The following is a 25,000-nucleotide window of genomic DNA, read 5'->3' as shown; positions in this document are numbered from 1 at the left end:
TATTTAAGCATTATATAAATTATCTGGAACAATCCTCCTCCAAAGCAAAACGTGTGTCAAAAGTGGTACATATAAGAAACTCAGGTACAAGCACTCTCCCTGGGGATGGAAAAGATAATGACTTTGGTGAAACATGTTTATCATGATGTCATATGCCTTGGGAGAAGAGAAACAATAAAAACATAAATCTTGCTCTGAAAGGTGACACAGACACTGACATATTGGTATCAATATGACTTTTACCTTGAAGACTTTTGCCAGGACAAAGGCATTGACCAGGCGTTGTGCTGCAGCAGATGAGCTAAGCAGGTATCTGTCATACAGGTACAGCACTGGATCCAAACCCAACTAGTTCTATAAATCTTATCAACTGTCACTCTCAAGACCTAAAGATAGATCTCTGACCCTCAATAGCCTCTATATGTTTTTCCAGTTCACTTTGGATAACGTTTTGCTTCCCAGTGTTGCTGTCCAGGCACCAGCTCTGTAGCCTTTTTGCAATCCGTAGGCTGATTGCACAAAGAAGGGTAAGTAGTTAAAAAAGCAGAAGGGTGAGGGTGGGAGAAAAAGTTCTCTCAAGCTCTATTTCACATAGTGCCTGTTTGGAAGAACAGGTCTATCAACTCCCCTTCAAATCCCCACATCTCAAAATCTTTTTCAGATCTTGATCTTTTCTTCCCTTCTTGAAGCTCCTTCCCAGATAACCTTTAATGAGGCTATCACCAAATAGTACCCCATATGTCAGACAGAACAGTCCAAGATCAGACCAAGAAGGCATCAGATAGATGCAAATTTCATGTCAGACAGATCCAAAATCCCAGCTCGCTTTTAAGAATTGCCACATTCTGTGAAAGGCATGAAAGAATTTATTTCCCAATACTCCTGCATTTTCACTCTGTCAGATCTTGTCCTGTGCTGTTTCTGTAGCATAAGTCAGAGAAAGAATGCAGAGAGAGAAACTTTTCCCAGAAAAAAGGAGGTGTAATTCAAGATGGGCAGCATTAAGCAGTGTGATAACATCATGTTGTTTTGATAGCATACATGCTCATGGCTAACAGGAAAAGTCAGTGTTCCCTCAGCAACTGCAACACTCATGGGACATGAGAAAGGGGTGATCTTAAGTTGGCAAGCAGAAGCAGTGTTGGAAACATATTAATTGGACATTAAAGAAAACAATTGAAAGATTATATAAGTAAGCATGTATGCTTATAAGTTATATTTTTACTAGGTGTTTTATTTAATTGCAAATAAGTAATGGTACCAGATAATGTCCTCATGTGGACCTGCACATGCAAAATGTTAGGAGACGTTTATACACTAAATAAATCTAAAAATCCCATGGCCTGTGGACACAGGAAGAAGAGAATTCAATGCCTGCTGCACCTCATTGCTCCAGGACCAATGCAGAAATTGGATTTTACAGTTTTACTATGCCTTGCAGCTTTGAAATTTTGCTAGTACCCAGATAATAATTTAGTCATGTCTGCAGACCACTGAATGTACTTCAAGCAGTGTAGAAAACAAAACCAGAATTTAATACGACACTAAACTTGTTTATATTTCATTTATACTTAATAATAACTGTTTATGTTTTGTAAGTATGATGCTTCTGGCATTTTCACAGAATCACAGAATATACTGAGTTGGAAGAGACCCACAAGGATCATCAAACTCCTGGCCCTGCACAGCACAATCCCCAAGAGTCACACCATGTGCCTGAGAGCATTGTCCAAATGCTTCTTGAACTCTGTCAGGCTTGGTGCTGTGACCACTTCGAAGGGAGCCTGTTGCAGTGCCCAACCACCCTCTGGGTCAAAAGCCTTTTCCTAATATCCGACCCAAAACCCCCTGACACAACTTCAGGCCATTCCCTTGGGTCCTGTCGCTGTTCATCACAGAAAAGAGATCAGTGTCTGCACCTCCACTTCCCTTCACAAGTGAGTTGTAGACTGAAACAGGGATCCATGTAGTAGTGACATATTTGCTAAATCTCTCTCTCTCTCTCCCCTTTTCGCCCCACCCTCCTTCTTTCTCTCTTTACCCCACAGTTACTGTTAAATAAAATCCATACTATTGACTTTGGCACATTGTTCTTACTTGCACAGTAATTTAGACAGAGGCATCTCTTTTAATTGGATCTTAAGAGTCCAGGTGCCAGAAATTGGAGAAATTGGTCTCTAGAAGCAGTCACTGGGCATCTGAGCCCCATATCTAAGTCTGGCTGCTGGAGGGATCTGCACCTGTGTGTATATGTGCGTGTGTACATGTATGTATGTACGAAAGTATTTGCATTAGTGGACCTCCATCCTGCTCAGCCACAGAGGGGAGCAGGATGAGGCTGTTGGTGCTGCCTGTGTTTGTGTGACTGCTCTGTGCACCTGCCTGTGACCCGTGTGCTTGGCCGTGTGTACAGGCACACGTGATGTATCTATGTGCTCTGTGTGCATGTGCCTTCTGGAAATACACCTTCAGCCTCTGCTGGATGGATCTGGGGCATGGCAGCATCCTCTTCTCTCTCATGCTGTTGAATCTGACCAGATACTTCCCCCTAAGAAATGTAATTATTTCATTTCTTTTATTTAATAAATGTCTATAATTCAATACATTCATTCATCAGTACTGTAGCCATTTTACTTGGGAATACTTTTAGAATTAAAGATGTATTTACCAAATACCAACAGGGCTAAACTGAAACTTTGACCTACCTTAGAGCTGCATGCCGAGAATAAATAAGTTTGTAATTTATTGTAAATTAAAAACCAAATAAATTTGTAATTTTGTAACTCATTTCTCTGTAGTAAATACAAATAAACTTGTCCATGTTATATTCATCAGGAATATATTTCATTGCCTATTTATTTTGAAGCAAGTGTGAGTATGATTAATTTTCTGTCCTGAAAGTACTCTTGGAATACAGGGTTTACTTTTGATACTGGTTTATTTCAGTAAAAACACAGAACACATATCAGAAATTATCTTTGTGAAAAGGGGCTGGGTGGAATTTCTGGAGTTCTGGTCACACTACTGGCCATAGAAAAAACACCAAGAGCAGGGTAAATATCCTGCAGCTGCTAATAAAAGTGAACATATTCTAGCAGGACTTCAAAGTAGATTATGCAAACAAAATGAGGTTTCTGGGGGAGAGAAGGTTTTGAAGTCATTAAAGAGAAAACAAGTGTAGTATAAAGAATATCTCAAAAGATATGCTTAAAAGACACGCCATGCACTAGCCTGTGAAGCTGCCTCAGAAAACTAATTCAGAGAAAAACCTCTCTCTTGAAATATTTGAAATGTGGCTGAGCAAAGCACTAGATATTAAGAATAGAAAAAATAATCTGGGTTCGGACAGTTCAAAAGATCTTTTCTATCACTACAGATTTTCAGAAATCAGAAATCACAGACAACCATATTTATGCTCCTTTTCTTTTTTTTTTTCCTTTTCTCTAAATACTTCTAAAAGAATAAATAACAGAAGATTATGTAGGGAGAAGAGAGCCGCTGCTTTCCTGCTGTAGATATCCCCAAGAGAGCAACAAATTCACAGAAGTAGAAATATAAGCATTGTCCATTAGGTGTTGATAAAATTTCAAGGGGTTGCTTCAGCTATGAACTAAAAGGAAAAACCCATGTCTTTGCAATCTATTCTAGACAGGCATTTCTCTGATCAGCTTCTTTGAACTGGTGCCTTCTGGACTGCTGCATTGTCAGTATTTGGGCTTCTGCATTTAAACACCTCTTTTTGAAACTACCTGAATGAGAGATTCCTTTGTATAGATTTATCATTCAAGATGTCAGCACATCAAATGGGAGCTTTGAGAAAGTTTTTAGGAAACCAGTGCACGTATGAGATAATTGCAGTGACTACAGAAGAGATGCCAGCTTTGGCTCTTTTGATCAAGCAATTATATTATTCACCCAACTCTGTGTTCTCCTTGAGCTTTGCTGTTTGCCCACTGTAAAAGCCAGTTTGTCAAAGGGCTGGGAGGATGATTGGCAGGACAGCATCTCAAACTACTCACAAAGGATGACAATTTGTTTTATTCTATCTTTATGCCTATCATTTTGGGGTCTGCCCAGGCCTGTGCTATAATGGAACAAGTCCAGACCTTTCTTCTGCAAGGCTGTTGAAGGAGCTGCTGGTTCATTATCAAGAAACATGCAGAGAAAAGAAGAAGAGCAGAGGCTGCTGTAGAAGAGACGGGTAAAGGAAAATTTTGAATATGTGTGCACCGGGTGCCCAGTCAACAGTACTGGCCGCCAAACAGGCTCAAAGCCTTTCCTACTTTGTAGGAGAATTGAGTGTCCCAGTATATTCACGTGTGTAAGACACGTGAAGATACTCAGAGAGGAGAAATTGTAAAAGCACAAAATACAAGGTGGTGTAGGGTTTTTAATTTTTATTTATTACACTACTGGAAATTAGTTTTTATGAAAAATTTAACTCCAAGGCCAGTATTAATATGCTTTTCATCTGTGAAATATTTTCCTCACTATGTGTAACAATATATATTATACACATGAATTTGTTTATAACAACCTATTTCTAGTGTGATAGATTTTCACTCATTTTCTCTAATAAATAACCTATGTTCAACTCAGTTATATTGAAAACCACTGGTGTTTTTAACTTCAATTTTCACTTCTATATTTTGTGTTATCAGGAAAGGGACAGCTATTAATTTAACCTCCTGTCTATTGAAATTGAACTAGTTCTTAGTTTTCTTGGCTTTTTATTTGGTTTCTCGTGTTAGTTTTCTCAGGAGTGGGCTTTAAAAAAATCACTTTCAGAGCACCTATTCTTTATTGAAAAAAAATTTGGTGTTCATTTTTAGAAATAACTTCATATGGTTATATATGCCATCATATAGAAAGATGTAACAAAAAAAGTGATGAACGATGAAATATGCGCAAACAAAATTATATCTCGGATCAGGTTTATTTACTTCAAGAGGGCCAAAAAATACTTCCCTAAGACAGTCTGCTATTGTTTTCATTTATTGCAGAATCAGTCCTTATAGATAAGAACACTAAAGAACATACTCTAGTCTTGCATTCTTGAATATAGTTGTGAGCCCAGAGAGCTAATAATGATGGTGGGAAAGAAAAATTTTCTCCAGTCTTTATAGAAGCTGTATGGCGTGAAAGACATACAGAGTAATACAAAAGGATGGTGCTTTTTCAGAAATGGTTAGGGATGGTTACCTCAGAAAATCTTCTGTCCCTACTCTTAAGTCTTCCTATGAATTTGCCTATTTGGTTACCAGTGTAAAGCTTAAGCTGTTTTATAAGACTCAAAATAAAGGAGACCCAAACAGAGTGCCCTAATTACTGGGAGTAAAGGGACAACTTTCCTTTCAATCTTTCCTCTCTGACTTAAAGTACAGTAAGATTACTTCAGCTAAAGACTCACAGGGGGAACACCTCAGGTTGTTGCATTTTCATGTCTGTCACAGGAGCTGTAAACTCATTTTATAGCTCAGTGACAACAGTCTACATTTCTAGGAACGTTGTGGCAGTCTTTATTTGACAGCATCAGTCTCCATTGACATCCATTGGTGAAATATGTGTAAAAACTCCTTCCAAGCTTTGTGTCATCAGGTAAAACACAGAACTTCTTGCTTTTACTTAGCCACCTGTAGAAGAGTTACAATAATATTTCCCTATGGCACAGCAAAGATGTACTACATTTTAAGTCTTCCACTGGAGGATACTCTAATGAACAAAAGCCTCTTCCCACCCCCTACTTGCTATGGCAGTTTCAGAGGAAAACAAGCAGAAATAAAGGAACTGGCTCACATCCAGCATGTGCAGCTTCACACAGTAAATAACAATCAACACTTTGGCCGCTTCCACAACTCAGCAGGCAAGGTGCCAGCAAATGCTTTTAATCAGTGCCATTCTTTGTTTAGCAATGCCCACTAACTAGTGCTAGTGAAATTTTTAGTTTCTTATTATTAGCACTGGCAGTAAAACAACAGTAAACAACACGACTAAAGATTTGAAATTAAAAGCTCTCCCAAAAGCTCGATACACCGAACTTCATGGATGAGTCCCCAGCATCTGAATGGTGCTTACTGCTTCTGTCCTTACTTGTCACTGCAGGAGGGCATTTACAATCCTGACTTGACAAATAGGCAGGAAATATAATTAAACTAAATGCAAGCAGAAGCTATACTTCAGCAGTGCAGCTTGTTGTAAACACTTTGGCAAACAAAAGGTGCTCATCCACTTGGGAAAAGCTGTGTTTAGGTGAGCACTGCTTTGGTGACTTGCCTTTCACACATTCCCACGTGAGTTCTTTTGATCAAGCCCCTTCAGATCAGCTGAAATCCTAGGTGAGAGGAGGAGGAATAGCTCCATATTAGCAAGTGCTGGTCCCTTGGGTGTACTCCATTAGACCCACTCAAGAGATTCTCTTGTGCAGCAAGAACAGTTCTCTTGCAGCATGGGGAACATTACCAGTCCCTAAAAGCTATATTTTAAGGTAGGTCAATTCCCTACTCTAAAACCATGGAGGCATTTATTTTGCTTTTCTTACATGAGAGAGATGGTGCTTTTGTTTATTCTAAAAGCTCATTGCATCCTTGAAGAGTGAGAGATTCAGTGAGGAAGAAGTTGTACCAACAACCTTCTGCTAAATGTTAGTGGACTTGTGCCATCTTTACATAGCCTTATCTGAAAATAGAAAAGCCTGAATTTAGAACAAGGTATTTATGAAGCAGACTCAGCATGTTGGGGGTGAAAAAATATTCTATATCCTGTCTCAAATGCTGATATGATTTTTTTTTTGTGCTCATCAATCAACTGGTGTTGATTCTAAGTACTGACCTCAAACCAAATTTTTTATTTTAAAAATGAAGTAAGAACACTAAGTTTTGTGTTCCTGAGATGGATGTCTGAATGAAAGACAGTCAGGCTGAAAGTGTGTCCTAAGTCATGCTATAGCAGTACTTTTCAGAGTGGTTGTTCTTTGTTTCTTTCAAAGATGTGCAATGGTAAAGGCTGACAGGTCAATATTTGGTTAGTGCTAAATACAATGAAAAGACCAAGGAATTTCACTGCCTACAGCCTGCTGCCAGTTTTCAGAAATGGCAAAGAACAAAATTCAATGGAGACTGGTTTAGAACTGAAAATCAAACACTGTGCTCATTATTTATATTTTATATGGTAATACATTTACCCTTTAACAAAGGTTTTTGCTTTCCCCACTACTAGCAACATTTTATCTCAGGAGAAGGGCCCCAGCAGTGCAAACAGAAGAACAAATGTGCTTACCTGCATAAATATTTATAAAACTGATCCTGACATTAGCATAAGTTGGAGCTGATTCACCAAGTACAGTGGGGAAAATCAGACACAATTGAGGCAGTGATGTGTATGAGGCTGCTGTGGGTGAGAGAGAGATGTGGTCTGTGGGAAGAAATGCTTCTTCCCTGCCCACACAGTGAGGTCAGTATGCCTCATCCTGGAGGATCTCTGGCACTCAATGTCTGACACAAGGTCCCCCCCGTGTATGAAAACCTCACTGTCACATCTGTGCTTGCCCAGTCCACCAGGACTGACATTTTTATTTTATTCTGTCGCCCAAAGGGCTCCCCAGAGTGCAGGTCCATGATAAGGAGAAAATACTTAGCCATAAGAGCTCTCCTGTTCATGGTGATCATGGAAGGGCCAGAGAGGGCTTTGCAGCCATACATCTAAATCCTTTTGAGAAGGAGGAGTGAACAGCTCCGTAAGATAGGGGAGAATGTACCATTACTGCTTACAAAAGAGATATTATTCCTATAACTCAGTAAAAGACATGAGAAAAGCATCAGAATGGAACTTGAAGTTTAGCAAGGAATATGAACTGATAAATCTTTTAGCACAGCAAAAAATTGAAATAAACATATAAATCTCCTTTAGACTGTTCTGAAACTTTCCTTTTCTCATATGTGGATACTTGTCACATTGCTTTTGGCAGCATATCTCAAATTTGTATCATAAGTCAAATCATTGGAACTGAATACTTAAATAAACCAGTATAAATGGTGCTTGATTTTTGCTGGCATATTTTCATGAAAACATGAACAGCATAGCGAAATAAAAAAGGAGAAGGCATTTCCCAGTTAAAACAGGTAACAAGAAGAATAAAAAGAGATAACTGGAGAATCAGATACATATAAAAAAGAGTCATCTATGAATCAGTTCAGGCCTAAAAAAGAGATTTCATTTCTCACAGTTGTATCATTCCTTATGGAGGTACATTGAGGCTGAAATTGCAGGACATAAAAACTTCTTGCATAGTCTGCTAAGTTTATGGCACATAAACTTTGCCTTTGTTCCATAACTGCAGATATTTGAGAACAGAATAAGAAATTAAGGCTGTTATAACTTAGGCTCTATTACAGGAAGTGGTACTATGCCTCTTTTTCAGTGAAGTAGACTATTGACTTGGTAGCCTGTGCATCAAAATTCAGTGTTTAATGCTGACATTTTAAGTCACGAGCAAAATCATAATCATGGTGTTGTTCTGATACTTGTAATTGCTCGAAGATAGTATGTCAGATACAAACACTGCTATATTCAGCCACTGAGAGTTCACTTTCGAAAGTTGTTCTTCTTTTTTGTGAGGCTACTGTGAAGCTGGTCACAGTGTCAGAGATGCATAAATGGAGTGAGTAAATAATTGTTAGAAATACATAAAGTGCACATAAAATGCTTTCTAGATCAGTGTTTTTTCAGGCAGGAGTTTACTGAGATCTCTATTTGACAGATACAGAGCTTGACCAATGAAGGGTAAAGCATCTCCCTCAAATACACTGCCCACAGAACACACATTTCACTTTTAACACCAAGGAATTCAGTGTTCATTTTTCTCTCCTCTAGGGATGAACTTTGCTATCTCCAGCTCCTGGGAAAGTTCAGTTTCCCACAGCCACCAGCCCCCCCACTGGTACTTCCCACTTTGTTCCCAGGACGTGTTTGAGGAGGCTTTGATCAATGGCTGAGAAGCAATCTCTCCGATAGCCAGGAACCCTCTGAAAGGTTTGGCTGTCAGACCAGAGACATTAAATTAGGCAGCTGTCAATGTGGAGCCCACGCAGGCTCTGAAGCACTGGTATAATGCTCTCAGGCAACCCAGAAGGCTTTTTAGTGTGATAGTTAAGGCCTTTAAAGGTGTGTGGCAGTTAATAAGCCTGCCAGAGAGCAAAAAAGGTTGGAGTCTTTAGACTTTTAGTTTCATGCTGTGTTTACTGAATCATGCTGTCTTCTGAGTTATTGGCTCCTATTTCTTCTCTGACACTCACCGTATCGAAGATCTTTTAAGAATATTTCACAACGGAATTCATTGGGTTGAATGAATTCCATTACTTGAAAGCTAATATGAGAATCATTCACATAATTGGAGGGAAGAGCAACTGCACAAATGTCCAGCTGATCTAAAGAATACAAGCTCTGTCAGACACTTTCACTCAAAGGTAAATGCAGGTTGACCCAAGACTTGTAATAAACTTCCCTGACATTGAAAGACTTGACCTTGAGACTTTGTCACTTGTGATTTGCTGTTTCATTTGAAGATTTACCAGTGTTTATTTTTAGCACAGATGTAGATCTAAAGACATTTGTAAACAGAAATTAATTCTGTTGAAAGAAAAGAATTTTTTCTGTTTCATTTATTTCTGACAAAACCTGCATGTTGCTAATTTTGTTCACATTGATCAAAAATTTAAAGTAGAAAAAAATATAAAGATCCAAAATAATTTGGAAATTCCTGGGATCCATGACAGAACCTTGAGTCCAGAACAAATAAGATTTATCTATCAAGTCCATAGGACCCAAATGGTTGAACTGCACGACTGTGAAGTTTCACCAGCAGGTTATTTCCTCTCCTCTCATTTTGCAGGCTTAGGATCCCCACCTGAAAATGTGTATGTCCACTTGCTGTTTCAGAATTGCAGGGAAACAGAGAGACCACTTAGTACAAGATTTAATACAGAATTACAACATTTTGTATAAAAATTCTTTGAAAGTAAGAAAATTGGTAGCAAGAAAGCCAGGTAGAGGGATTTTTGAATGCTGCTGTCTCAACTGATAAATATTATCACTGAACCTTTTTATGTTAAGCTGTGTGTTATAAAGTACAATGTTTATAGCAGTTACAGTTAATATGCATCTCACCTCAGGAAGAAAAGGGGACAGACAGAGAAAGGAGAATAAGAGGTGTCTCCTTACTAAATTTTTAACTTCCAACATCATCAGAGCTGCATTGCACCAAACATTATTTCTCTAGTGTTGGTGATTACCCAGAAACCAAAATCCAACAATTGCCCATAACTCAAATACCGGGCTCTGTACTGCTTAGTCCAGATGCTGCAAAAACATAACTGCAGTGAGCTGTAGCCAAAGACAACATTTGGCTGCTCGTATTCTAGTACATAAACATTTATATTCCAAACTGATGCACATAAAAGCTCATGTGGTAGAAAACAGCTCTACCAGCAGATGAGTTACACTGAGCATCTGGCTGGTAGAGCAGAAGGTCTGTACTGTGCTTCAAGTGTCAACCTGGCACTTGTGAGCCCCGGGAGAGCACACCAGAGCACAGGACAGGGTACTGCCAATTCCAAATAGGAGGGGCTCACAAGCACACAGAGCAATACAATTCCACTAGAATTTAATATTGACTTTTTTTGTCTTTTTTTTTCTTTTTTTTTCTTCACAAGACAATCTTTAGAGGCATTTGGTGCTCTGTGCTGCTATTAATACTGGGTACTTAAAATCACAGTCTTTTTGTATGTTTCTTAATTAGAGACTTGGCATCTACCTTTTTCAGAGATAATTCATGAGCAAGCAGACACTATTATGAAGACAGTCCTTGGTAAGCTAGATGACATTTTTTCCCTAGTGAACACGATGTGAAGTATCTCCGTGCAAGTCCTGAGATGAATAGAAGTATAGGGACTGAGTTCATTACTAACTTTCAGAAAGAAGATTTCAGTCTCTGCCAGTAACTGTGAGACTAATTGAAACAAATATTGCTGCTGAACACATTACCATCTGTAAATTTGTGACAACTGACAACTATACTCTAGGTCTGTCAAAATGTACTTCCAAATTATTTTTACTTGATACATTTTTGAAATATTTCAAGTCTCTTTACTAACATTTGAAGGAAATACACGATGAATGTAGGCATTATTTATTGCTCAGTTTGCGAAAAGATTTTCACATAGCCTTGTTTGAAATATGGAAGAGTTCCCTCCAAGGCTGTAGTAAATGAATGCCAGGGCTTTTGTAAAATAATAACAAAATTTTTCATTGGCAAGGGCTGGTTATTTTAAAGTTTTTCTTCAGTCATCTAAAGTTGAGAAAACAATTGATCTCAAGCACAACAGGAAAACAAGAACTCAATTTAAAAAAGGAAGATTTGAGCTATGTGCATTATACATGTCTACTGAAACCCTAGAGAGAAAAAGAAGATTTACAGAAATCTGTCTATTGACTGCACAGAGGGAACTGTGAAAATCTTTTAACAAACTGAGCAGTAAATAATGCTTACATTCATTATCTGGCTTCTAGGTTTACTTGCTTGAACTTCATTATGCTGTTGTATATTGTTTAGTTTATTAAGACAAACAAGTCACAGGAGTTTTCTAACATGGGAGATGTTTATCTTCAGTTTGAATTACTACTATCTGATTTTCTAGCAAGATTCAGAACTACTTTTTTTTTTTTCTATTTTATTGGCATTTCTATGCCCCAAATTTAGCAGGTTTATATGCATGAGGCACCACCTGTTCAGCTGCCATCACTATGTCTATCTGAAAAGACAAGTTGTTGGTACTTCTTTGTTCGTACAGCCTCTTCATGTCCACAACACTGATGTTCAAGCACTGCTTTGTGCAGAGGGGTCAGCACCTCTGCAAAAGCTTTCAGCACAATGGGAATGTCTCATGCACTGATGCCCAGCAGAGATCCCATTTGATATTCAGAGTCACAGAGGGATGTAGCTCAAATGGTTTTAGTATTGATTTATGTTAGCCAAGAAAACCAGGTAGGAACCTTTAACTGATCTATAGTTTTCTTCTAGGCCCTCTTTTGTTTGGTCAGAAATTCTGCATCTGGAAAGAACCTACTCTGGCTAAGACTGCATGCTGTGAAGCCCTAAGACTTGTACAGTCATCAGATCTCGAGGAAAAGCAACTGCACCGACTGCTGGTCAAATGAAAACTCTTCCTTGCTTGTACTAGGGCTCCACATGGGAGGGTGAAAATCATATTTAAGCTCTAAGCTACTTCACTTACAAGAACAAGCTTTGGAGGACTGATGTAAGGGGCAAAATACTCTTGCACCAGTGCCACTTCCACTCATGTTCAGTTTGGGGTTTTTCCTCTCTGTTCTGGTCTGTATTAATCTTGAATCTGCATTTACTCATTGCAATACTAACATACAGGTTCAGTATAGAATTGAATGGGATCACAATGAACTGAAGACATCCTCTTGTCTCTGGGAGACAGGTGACACTGCCAATTCAGAGAAAGCTGATCCAAGCTAAAATATTACTTCTTGTAGCATGAAAGCCTCTGTTTCATAATATACGTTCCAGAGATATAAACTAAGAGGATTATGTTGTCATTGTCCCCTGTCATGCTTTAGAACAGGTGGAAAAGGTCAAGTAAGAAAGCAAGAAAAATGGAATGGAGTTTCAAAATCTCTGTTTTGGATCATCACAGAGGTATTTTAACTCTTTGCGATGCCCATTTTTTAATCTCTTTTATAGTCAAACATCCCTTGTCAGTACAAGATTTCAGTTTGTACTAAATAGTTTCTAATCAAGACATTGATTATCTTAGAAGATACATTTGAAAGACAAAAGTGAAAGACAGAACTGTACATCTCTATTTGCCATAGATCAGAGGCTGTGCAAATAGCATAGCCATAAAGATAAAAGCCATCCATGTGTAGGACACTAAGATACGTTTCTCATACCTTCTTTCTTACCAAGTCAGTTCCAATTGCAGTGAAAAAAACAACTGTATTTAGTTTCTAGAATATCATGCATGCAAATACATCAGAAAAGTTAAATCTTACTGAAAACTTTAACTCTGGTACTCAAAATTACATTGAGGTGTTTCAGCTTTTGCACAAGTTAGTGCATATCCTGCAAAATGCATGGTATATACTCAAATTTCATCTTCATTATGGAACAAAAAATTGCAGTAGAAAAATGTTTTATACAGTAAAAATTATTTGTATGCAGTGTACCAACTCAGTTCTGCTTTTCTAAATCTCAATTACTTTTATAAAATTTATAATTTTCCTTTTCCTTTTTAAAACTCGAATTACATGGGAAAATGTTCAAACACAAAACTAAAATGCTTTAGACAATCAATAAATGAGCTTTATCACCTCTAAAACTAGCTTCCATTAAACTTTCTGTGAGACTTAAAAATGCCACACACCATCAAATCATAACTGAAATATGAAAATTTCAGAATAAGTTATCATATTTTGACTTACGCACATAGATGGGTAGTGTGATGAGGGAACAGATCTTTGTGTTGTAACATTGTCAGATTTATTTTCTTACTATCATTCTTTGTCTCATTTGAAAAAGGGAAGTGTCTTAGAAATGCCATTTTCCCAATAAGTGTCAAAAGTATGGAGCTGCCTATTTAAAGCTCCAGTATGTGTCCACAGACATTCTTATGCATGTATGACTTCAATTTATGTTTTTTCTCTGATATACAGCCAGGTAAGATAAATGTTCATGAAAAATCCTTTCAGTTTCTGGAAAAATCTAGCAGTTTCCCAACACAGGATTCTACAGAAATTTTTAAAGAATAATCAACCGAAATGAAAAGATTATTAATATTTAAATTTAGCAGAGGAGCATCTTTTGTGCAGCAAAAGCATTATCTAGGTATTTTTAAAATTGACGTTTTTAGAACTGGGAGAGATCTATCAATGGACAGAAGAGAAAGAAAGACCACATGTTGAGTCCATGCTTGATAGTCTGTACAATTTATTGTGAAGTACCACTTGTACTAGGACTGCCACAGAGCCATTGGTTTGAAAGGTTAATGACTACAGCAATCACAATTTCAATTTACAAGAAATGGAATGACAGGAAGCCAACTACAAATTGGAAACGTCCCACTGTGATGGCAGCTGAGCAACAATTCATCAACAGCACAGGAATATTGTAAAGCCAGAGTTCTGGGGACAACCTTTTGAGCCTGAGAAGGGCTTAGGACTTATATTAAGCTCATTTTTCAAGGATAGTATAGAAGCTTAAAAATGGCTAAATTACCTAATACAGACATCAGTTCTCCCATGATAATTTTCCTTATAATAGTTGTTAGGTCATCTGAAGGTGCTTATCCCACTTCCTTAGGTTTTCTTTAGTGTATCCCCTCTTCCATTTTAAATGCTGACTTTGAGTTCTACCAAAACAACCATTGTCCCAAAAGTATTTCAATAGACTTTGAGCATTCCCTGCAATTATACTCTACCTCTTGCTTACTCAGAGCATCAGCTCTACTACAGTGTGATCTGAGACTTTCGAAAGTTTTCAGGTGTTTATGCACACACAAAGATGCTCTGTGAGACCCTGTGCTCCTTCTGCCTGAATTTTGCATGTAATTTGTGTACAGTGGAAAATCAAATGGATGATAATAAATTAACCTTGGTAATCATCAACACTACATAAATACAAGTGTATTTTACTGCTTTCTCATCTGAAGTCAGTCAGAACTACATGTAAGCAATTTGACGTCATAAATAACAAAAAACTGGAGGTAAGCTGCAAAAAGTTCTGTTCGTCCCTATCTCAGAACGGACATCCTAAAACTCGACAGGATTCAGGGAAATAAGCAGGCTGGAGTGAGATTCTACAGACAAAAGCTTTTCAATTAGTACTAATGTGCTGTAGGATGCTGCTAATTTCACCTAACAGGACCACAACATCAGCAGAACTACAGTAACTTAAGTTCATGCTTTAATTCATCTTGCTTTATATACTTAAATTATTGAAGAGAGAGTAAGACAGGCAAATATCAGGTGAAAACCATAAAGCACAGAGGTAGGATCTGCACAAGTTTTGATGGCGTCATGTTAAATATGTGTACCTGCGTGTTTCATTAAATCTCTTCAGTAGTTTCCTTTCTTAGTGGAATGATTAAACAGAATATCACAGATTCAGAGAATGGCTGGGGTTGGAAGGGGTCTCTGGAGATATCTGGTTCCACACTCCTGAGTATGCAGGCCTACCTGAAGCAGGATTGCCAGGGCCATGTCAGAGAAATAACTTTTGGATATCTTCAAGCAGGAAGGTGACACAAACCCAATGGGCAACCTGTGCTGGTGGTCAGTCACCCTCACAGTGAAAAGGGTTTTCTGATGTACAGAGGGAACATCCTGTGTTTCACTTTGTGCCTATTGCCTCTGGTCCTGGCACTGGGCACTACTGAAAAGAGCCTGGCTCCACCTTCTTTACACCCTCCCTTCAGATATTTAGAGATGCTGGTAAGATCCCTGCTGAGCTTTCTCTTCTCCAGACTGATCAGTCTCAGCTCTCCCAGCCTTTCCTCAGGGGAGAGATGCTCTACTCCCTTAGACATGTTTGTGACCCTTTGCTGGACTCTCTCCAGTATGTCAATATTTTTGTTTTACTGGAGAGCCCAGAACAGGCCACAGCACTTCAGATGTGGCCTCACCAGGGCTGAGTGAGGGAAGGGCTGGTGTGGCCTCCCAGTGCTGCCTCGACCTGCTGGAAATGCCTTGCCTAAAGTAGAACAGGGTACCATTTGCTGCCTTCGCCGCATAGACACATCTGCTGGCTCATGCCCAAAAAAGCAAAGTCAGTCTCCAGCTGGGTGGCACCCAGGAGATACTGGTACATGAAGCAGACACATGAAGCACACAGGCATGGAAATATTGTCAGGATAGCATTAAGCTGGATCAGAAAGAGAGAAGGCAGGTGGCCTGTGGCAGGCAGAAGAGGATGATGGAGCACTGTAAGGGCAAGACAGTCTGAGAGCAAATCATGGGAGGCACTGCAATGCCATTGTGGGTCAGTACCCACCAAAGCCACTCAAGCTGTATTTGATAAAAAATAGATATGTGACAGGAAAGGTGAACTAATCAGCATAGACAAGCTGCTCATAGAGCTGAAGTAGACCTGTCCTACCAGTTCTCTGAAGTGATTAGAGAACTGTGATCTAGCACCATATTTTGCAGTAGAAATGGTTAATATGAAAATAAAACAAACTCTAACTCAACCAAAAGTTTGAAATCATTCATCTCTGAAATCTAATTCTTGAGCTAAAGAATACTACTTTGAACTGATTTATCTTTATAATAGCCACTAGCCCTAGGCATGCTTTACAGCATTTTAGATCATAATTGATAATTTTGCAATGATATTATACACAGAAACATTGAATTTCATGCTTATTAACTCTAAATAGTCAAAGATATGTTACACATGCACATCTTGAATTATCATGTACTGATAAAGAAATTAAACATATGGATAAAGATGTATTACCATGTCTTACCATCAACATTCCTTTGTATAGATATAAGTAGAACTTACATCTTGGAACAGAAAAGCATATGAAGAGCTGGAATTCCTCTTTCCAGAATATGCTAAAACAGGTATCAATTAAAACACTTCCTTATAACTTATTCTCTTTCTCCATACTTCATTTTATGCAAAGAAATATCAAGGCTCTTCCTTTCTGAGACTCTAAAATAATTATTCTTGGAGAAACAGACAGAAGGCTTATTTTATCCACTATACTTTGTACCTTTTTGCCTTAGATAATTAGGGACATTAGATCATGATTTGCAATGCCTGGAGAATACTGTCACATTAGCAGGGGAATGTTCTCTGGAACCCTGAGGAAATGAAAAGCTTTTAAGAGCAATCACTGTTAATCACTAACATGCCAACATTACACACTTTCTAGAACTGAGGATGATACAGACAGGACACATTAAGTGACTCTGTTTCACTTGCATTGTAAGCTTTCCATAAAAATGTATGTTTAAAACATCCCTTTGCATGTCTTGCTTTCTTTACAGAATGCAGGAGAGCTAAGAACTCTGCAAGATTTACACTTCTTGTACAAGCTATTGAAGATACCCTCTCTGATTCCATAATGGAGCATCATTGTGTTTTTATCAACATTATACTTTGTTATGCAGTTTCATCTGAGTAGCAAATGCCATGGACAAAAAGTCGGCCCTTTTCACCCAAGAAAGGTGAAAGAAAAACTAAATCACAAGGTGATAAATGCAATTAAATTCATCTTCAGCTTCAGCTTAGCAGGAGACATAGCATCTGCACAATTTTAATACTTACGTCTGGCACTATAGATTAACATTTAACACTGATGATTAAAAATTTACTATTATTAGTTTTTTAATATAATATTTCTTTAATATTTTCTATCCAATGTTAACTGCATGCAATATTCTACATATTTTTTAATCACATGAAAGATAGTAAAATAAATAGAGAAAAAGTCTATTTTTTAAGAGAACAGAGCTTAGTCCTATTTACTGACATGTTTTTGAGTCTTATTTTTTTGCTGTACTAACCATGCATGCCTCACAAGTCAAAGCCAAGTCCAGCACTACAGGGCAGCTGTACACACTGGAAAGGAGTCAGACTACACTGATGTACTGGGGTCCTCAGCTGGGATCCCTGCCGAGTAAAACATTGAACCTGCCACTACATCACACATTATCAGCAAAAAAATTCCCAGTAACTCCCAGTAAAGGGATCTAGGGGATATAAGAGGTCTAAGAAGTTTATAGATTTGTAGAACTAGTAAGCTGTTCACCAAATAAAAAAGCCATCTAGTGCAGTTGAAATCAATTACTTCTTTTGACAGCTCCTGTGAATACTAAAATCAAAATCTTTCCTCTTACTGACCAAATTCTTCAGGATGCTTCCATTATTGCATCCTTAGACAAACAACCCCAACAAAACTTTCAATTTGTCTTTGAACAAAGTCCTACTATACTAAGTTATAATTATTCTCTTCTGCATGCTTTCTCTTTTGTCTGCATCTTTTGGTCATTAAATAGTTTAATGACTTTAGACCAATTGTTTCAGAGTGATTGTTTCCTCATCTGATCAGACATGCAGTATTTAGCTACTGAATCTCATGAGTTGCACTGCTAGTCACTCTTACACAGCTGAGATTGCAGTGGCATATCCTGTAAACAGATTGTAAATTTTAAAAGGAAGTGCTTACATTCTTGAAACCTCTATATAAGATCTGAAGTTCCTTCTTTGTGAATTTACTCTGTGCTTCCAGCAGTTCAAGAGCTTCAGGTCTATGTCGTACTGTGGCCATTTCCATTTCATCTTCTACAGTGTCTGCAGAATACAAGAGACAGAGAAGGAAAACTCAACAAGAAATACAGGAGGTAGAAATACTTAACACTTTCAGAAAGAAATAAAAGGAAGTAAGAAAAGAAAATGAAAAAGAAAAAGAAAAAAGAAAAAGAAAAGAAAAGAAAAAGAAAAAAGGAAAGAAGAAAGAAAAGGAAAGAAAAGAAAAGAAAGGAAAAGAAAAGAAAAGAAAAGAAAAGAAAAGAAAAGAAAAGAAAAGAAAAGAAAAGAAAAGAAAAGAAAAGGAAAGAAAGAGAAGAGAAAAAAGAAAGAGGAAGAGAGAACAAGCAAGAAAGCAAGCGAGAAAGCAAAAGAAAGCAAAAGCAAGCAAGGAAGAGAGAAAGCAAGAAAGAAAGCAAGAAAGAAAGAAAGAGAGAAAGAAATCAAGAAAGAACGAAAGAAAGAAAGAAAGAAAACATTCTCTTAAAGACTTTTTTTTGCCGCTTTAATGACAAATGATGAGTCCATTTTGAGCTCATAGGAAAAGGGTGTCTATCATCTGCTTCTGGGGCTGCAAACAATCGTGAACAGCAGAGATGATCCAGTAGCCTGCATATTATCTCATGAGTACTAATAGCAATAAACTGGACAGCCAACATCCTGCAAGGGCAGGCATGATACATTCAGTATGACTTTCCTGTTTCTACAACTCCTTGACAAAAGGAAACAATCTAATATAACTTTAGCGACTCCAGAAAACTGAACATTTTCCTTCAGTTAGTTAATGGATGTGAATTCACCATATCAGACTGGGGTTTTTATTGTGAAGTTGTCCTTTGGAAGGCATATGAAATTGATATTGAGCACTCAGGAGCAGATCTTACTTTGAGTATCGTGTAACTGACACTTTGGGGCAAATATTATTGAGGGTGAGCAGCCTAAGTGGGGAACATGATAGTTTTAGTGACCTCTTCTTTAGGTGAGTAAGAATGCACATATACACATTCAAGGTTTACAGTTGTGTGTAGCCCTAAACCAGTGAGAATTAGCAATGCATTTTTTCCTAGGTACAGTTTTAAATGTGGAAGTTCAATAAAACAGGTGAAGGAACTTACAATATGTATTCATATATAGGGCGCCAGTCACTTCTGACCAAAAATTATGAATATGTGTGTCCATTTCTAAGTACTGCCAGCATAAAACATAACTTACGTAGTAGTCCAGACTAATTTAATGAAATCACTGCCTTATTCCAACTTAAGAAATATACCAACTATAGAAATATAACAATACAACATGCCTAATTGTCACTTCTACAATGCTGAAGATACATATTTTATTTCATTAGACTCTGGGACTCTTTTTTCTTAGAATAAACTCTTATTTGGTTCAATATCCATAAGAGCAGAGAGTTAGAATACTCAAAGTAGTATTATGCCTACAGTTTCACATATTTTTTGTTCTGCTACAATGCAGTAATAATAGCTTTCAGCTGCTTGGGAGAAATTTGGCAAGAGAAGATACAGTTCTACTAAACAAAAAATGAGCAACCTTTAAAGAGATATTTAATAATATATAAACATTTTGAAAAATATTCACAAAATTTAGGGCTTTGTCCTTCTTCCTGTAAAAGATATGTTGCTGTTAGCACTCATCTCAGGATGATGATCTCAGTGTGATCCAGATGATTTTTTTTTGTTAACTGCAAGTCAGCACCAGGTACTTAGATTAAATTGGCAAAAAAAATCAACCTGAGAATAAATATTGTTGAAAGCTCACTTGTATTTTATATTCAAATTGTTACATGGGATTTAAATGGGCTTTAGTTTAGACAGAAAAGGACTTAACTTGAAATGAGTTCTCTAAGCACCCATTTGTAAAACATCTGGCTACCTAGAGAGACATCTACAAGCTTTTCTAGAAGCTAAATGAATACACATAATAAATGTGAGGCTAGAGATAAAGGTCAGACAATGGGATACTGAGCACAATATTTGGTATATCCTTAGCAGTAAACATTTTTATTGTGTTTAAATGATTCAGTGAGAATGTAGAAGACTGCAATGGGCTGATGATGTTAATGAAAAGGTTCAGTACCACATTCTTCACATTCAACTTCTCTAGTCTCCTATAGATATAAATAATAAAAATATAAGAATATAAGAATGTAACAACTGTGACGATTAAAATGCTATACCATTCATGAGTCATTTGCAGTTTTTAAATTTTTTTCTTCACACTTCTAGCTACCAGGCTGGAAAAAAAAAATCTATACTTTAAAATATGCAGGGAAAATGTGTAAAAATTTATCTATTTCAAAACACTTATGATTTCTATGGCATTAGTTATTTCAGTTCTTTGGTTTCTTCAGCCTAGAAAAGTTAGGAGTACTTTTTTTTTCATAGAAATGAAATTTCATGTCAACTGAAAACCAGAAACAAGTTCACAATCCCTCATTAATATACTAAACAAAATATCCTTACTGATTTCACTAATGAGTGGGTTTCTTATAGATAAATAGTAAAGAGAGTTTTTAATGTGAATGTCATAGGAGATATGCTGTGAAACTTTCATTATTCATTAAAGAACTAAATGGTAAAAACATTGCAAAAAGCAAATGACACTGTAAACAGTGGCAGCTGGAGAAACATGCCCAAAGCTAGGGCTCAGTTCGTATCTTTAAAAATTGTGCACATGCATTTCCCTGCACAAACTCCAAATTATAGCCTCCCTAACCATTTAATAACTATTTAGCATGTTTTTCTTTTTCAAAACCATTCTTGAGTGTAGTCCTATCCTAGTGTGCTAGTACATGCACGTATCTAGGGAATGATGGTTTTAAATTTAGAGTTACTAGACTAGAGCACACAAATAAGAAAAGTGTACTTTTACATGCTTTTTTCAATGGGAATGCTGAAATATGTTCAATACAAAAGCTGAAACAAGATTTTATGTGTTTAAATAACCTTTGTCAGCACATATTGATAGAAGTGTAGAAGTGCAAATTCAGCCTATGTATATTTCAATAAGCTACTTGTTTTAAAAATATTTCCCTGATAATTTCTAAGGAATTCACATCATGTGATTGTTATTGCAAGTAGTGCTGTTTTTATTCCTAGGACACTATAATGTTGCTTCTTTCATGCTATCAGAAATGAAATAGCACATGATGTCAAAATGGAATAATAACAATGTGTATCTACAATGGTAGTTTTATTTAACATTTTAGCTTAATATAACATTCTTACTTAACATAGCACTTCATTATTGAGGAGATTACAGAGAAAATTATTGAGTGCACTTTTTTTACCACTTGGTTGTCAAATAGGAAGTATTTAATACTAGTTTTAGTTCAACCTCTTTTCTGGTTTAGAGAATACTTTCAGCAAGAAAACATAAGTTTGACATGATCAAGGTTTCTGAGACTGACTAAATATATTTGGTTACCTGTGCAGACAAAGAGCTTTAATAGAAATATGCAAGGAATAAGGATGTGTCACTCTCTCACCAACTTCAAACAAACAGATCAAACTTCTATTAATTCTGTTCTATTTTCTTTATCTATTCCATGCCCCTGGGAATGTTAAGATTGGATGGGACTTTGAGCAACCTGGTCTAGTGCGGGAGGACTGGACTAGATGATTTTAAAGGTCTCTCTTCCAACTCAAGCAAACCTGTGATTCTCTGATTCCTTTTATTGTCTAGGGCTATATTGATCAGGTCATGCAGCTGAAAGCAACTTCTCCAGAAGGAATTATTATCAAGTGCCACAACAGTAACTGAGGTTTTTAAGGTAACCTATTTTCAATTAAAATATATCAGCTGAAGATACCATGAAAAAAATAAATCAGTGTACATCCAGAAATTTAGCCCTTTTCATCTTAGAGATCTCAAATGCTTAAAAAGGAAAGCAAGTACCAGAGTTTTCACTACAGAGGAGCATATGAAAGACAGTGAAGGGGGATAGCAAAAAGAAAGCCCAGATCTATATCTGTGAAGTCTGGACATTTAGTAGGGGCTTGCATTTCTAGCCAAGTTGCCTTTGGTTGTCCTGGATTCACTAGACATGGGAAACTGCTCTTGCAGGCTTTTTTTACCTGAGATTGATTGATATGCTTTATCAGAAGAGTATACAGGAAGCACATGGACCATTCAGCTTCTGGTTTTAGGTGCTCATATTAGTGCCTAGAATTAAATCAAATTAATCTAGATTGAATTGGGTTCAGAGAGATATTTTAAAATCTGCTATAGGAGCCTATTTATATAGGAAGACATTATAGTGTTATTACTATAATTTATCTAGGTATAGATATGTATCTATGTATTGATCTCTCACTCACTCCCTCTGTCCCTCTATATTTATCTGTTACCCACCCTAGAGATATTTTATTTCCTTACAGCATATCAAGACATTCAGTATAATTCAGTGTGCTTTTCCTGTATATCCACATTCACATACTTTCTTTTCAATCTCATTAATATTATTTTTCTCTCAGACAGCAAATTTAAGTCCTGTTCCCTAAATAGTTTGAAGTTATATGTTCAAAACCTGCAGGGCCAATCCTTTCCTCCCAGACCAGTTATGCTGGTACTCCCTGCGTATTGGATAGGAAGCACACGTAGACGTGTGCATAAAAATGCAAAAAAGTTACCACTTTTCAAATACATGGAGAGCAAGTATCAAATTTAACCAAGGAATCACTTCTCAACTAACTTTCAGATCCTAAGTGCCAACCCAGCAGCTCCTGTATGGCAGACTGTGGTGCTGGTATCTTGCCATCGCACTCTGCATAGACAAATCTGTTCATCACTAGGTTTTAAACCTCGATAGACCTTATGATTACTTCAGCAGATATCTTGCCTCTCAAATGAGCAGTTAATGAAAGCATAACTTTTAATGCATGCAAACCTAAAAAAAAAAAAAAATCAAATGAAAAAAAAGAAAAATAAAACTTGCTTTGAGTAACAGGAGATGTCGTTTTGGCAGCCGAGCAGGGCAAGAGCTTCATAAGTCGCTCTTTAATGCTGCGTTTGGTACTGTTCTGAGCGTAGAGGAAACCTAAAAAATATATTATCAGGACTGTTAACATAGGCTTGAGAACAATTTCTGTACATGCTGCAGAGTTCATCGTTATAGCAGAATCCTCATGGGAAAAGGCCAAACAGATGGCAGCCATTATGAATCACAAAGGACAAACAGAATTTTTGAACAGGACAACAAAATTGTTTTGTCTTTGTATCTTTCCAGCATCTTTCCAATAAAAGGGATTTGTTTGTCTGTGTGCATCTCTTGTAATATTCTTATAACTCATTTAAGTTTTTATAACCCACCTTAAATCATCTAACAGAGAAGTATCAGATTATTTATTTGAAGCAACAGAAGGTAAAAGATTCGTAAAAATTTTAATCTTAAAATATTTTAAAGACTTTTAAGTCTATTTAATTTTAAAGTTTAAAATGGAAAACAAAACCAAACCCAAATGAAATCTCAAAGATATCTTTTGTTGTCCTTTCTGGCAGACTTCTAGTTTCATGGCTGAGCTTTCCCATATAATGAATTCGGCAACTGTGATAACCAATGTGGTACTTTTGCCTTTTCTGAGTATTAAAATATCAACCATGATGTGTAGCCAGTCTCCCTGTAATATTTGGCATTCTACACATATAAAATATAAATATTATTTATATTCTCATTTTAAAAACTAATTTGGCTGAATAGCTAATGTTCATGTGCCATAAAGCAGGTGAACAGCATCACCCTTATTTACTGTGATGGAAATTGTTGGACTATCTTCCTGTGAGGTCTAACCAACCATTTTATACAAAATGGGTGATATAAGCAAGCATTGCCTGGGTGGATATTTGCTGCAAATGGCAGACTTAACACCTGTAAAACAGCTTAGTAACTGATTTATGTTCCTGAGAAAGGCAGAGCTTGGCTGGGACATTATGCAACTCCTGCACTTTTCATCTCGATGGCGTGCACAGAAACACAAACACTATGCTGGCTCTTGCCACAACAGCAAGAGTGCAAAACAGGGCAAGAGATGAAAGACACAACTGACAGGTCCTGTGGTAAGGGCACAGGCACCAGGATAATCTTTGGTTATCCCCTCTACTACACTTGGGCTGAATCCCGGTGTTAGAGATATGACATAGAACTGTTTCCAAGCCATCTTAGGTACGCGCTTGTATTTGGGAACAGCAAGCAAGAAGCTTTAAGGATATTAAACTTTGTAAATAAAAGGAAAAAATATCAGTTTTTATATGAGTAAAACATTGAAAGAAACTGAAAAGGAATGAGGAAAAACAGGGACAACTCAGCCACAGACTGAAAAAGTCAACCAACTTTCAGCAGACAAATTCTGCCTCTGAGAGAGAAGCAGGTCTAGTGAATAGACAAAACAATCCAGAAGGTCAGATGGACCTAAATGACTATCTCAGGAAATGTCTAAACCTTTTAATACAAATAATAAGAATGAATATACTTTTAGCCCGTAGCACCTAACCATAAGCTCAACTCAGAAACATAGTGCAGATAAATGCATAAGATACAATGCAATCTGGGATCTGATGGGATCTCAAACTTCTTATTTTCAGTTGAGTACAAAACCTGAGCCTTTAAATGGGTAGCTTGTTGTCTCAGCTGGCAGTCTCTGTATCACA

The 25,000-nt window shown here is 37.2% G+C and overlaps 1 protein-coding gene across 10 annotated transcripts in view; it reads right to left on the bottom strand.

Annotated features, from left to right (window-relative positions):
* The window catches only part of KCNIP4 (potassium voltage-gated channel interacting protein 4), a 399,356-nt gene that overhangs the window by 25,021 nt on the left and 349,335 nt on the right, over nucleotides 1-25,000 (bottom strand). For 7 of the 10 annotated variants that reach the window (XM_042052845.1, XM_042052841.1, XM_042052840.1 and 4 more), the window contains one exon: nucleotides 18,255-18,379. In XM_042052845.1, the coding sequence (XP_041908779.1) occupies nucleotides 18,255-18,379 (125 nt within the window). Of the gene's footprint in view, nucleotides 1-18,254; nucleotides 18,380-23,291; nucleotides 23,394-25,000 lie in introns of all 10 variants that reach the window. The other 3 variants (XM_042052838.1, XM_042052837.1, XM_042052836.1) reach the window with 1 other exon arrangement.

This window comes from Corvus kubaryi, unplaced genomic scaffold (genome assembly GCF_017639235.1).
Source record: "Corvus kubaryi isolate FWS band 111438036 unplaced genomic scaffold, C.kubaryi_AGA036_p1.0 split1-131, whole genome shotgun sequence".
Lineage (NCBI taxonomy): Eukaryota > Metazoa > Chordata > Aves > Passeriformes > Corvidae > Corvus > Corvus kubaryi.
Note: the sequence above shows the minus strand (reverse complement) of the source record. Positions and strands in the feature narration are given on the sequence as shown.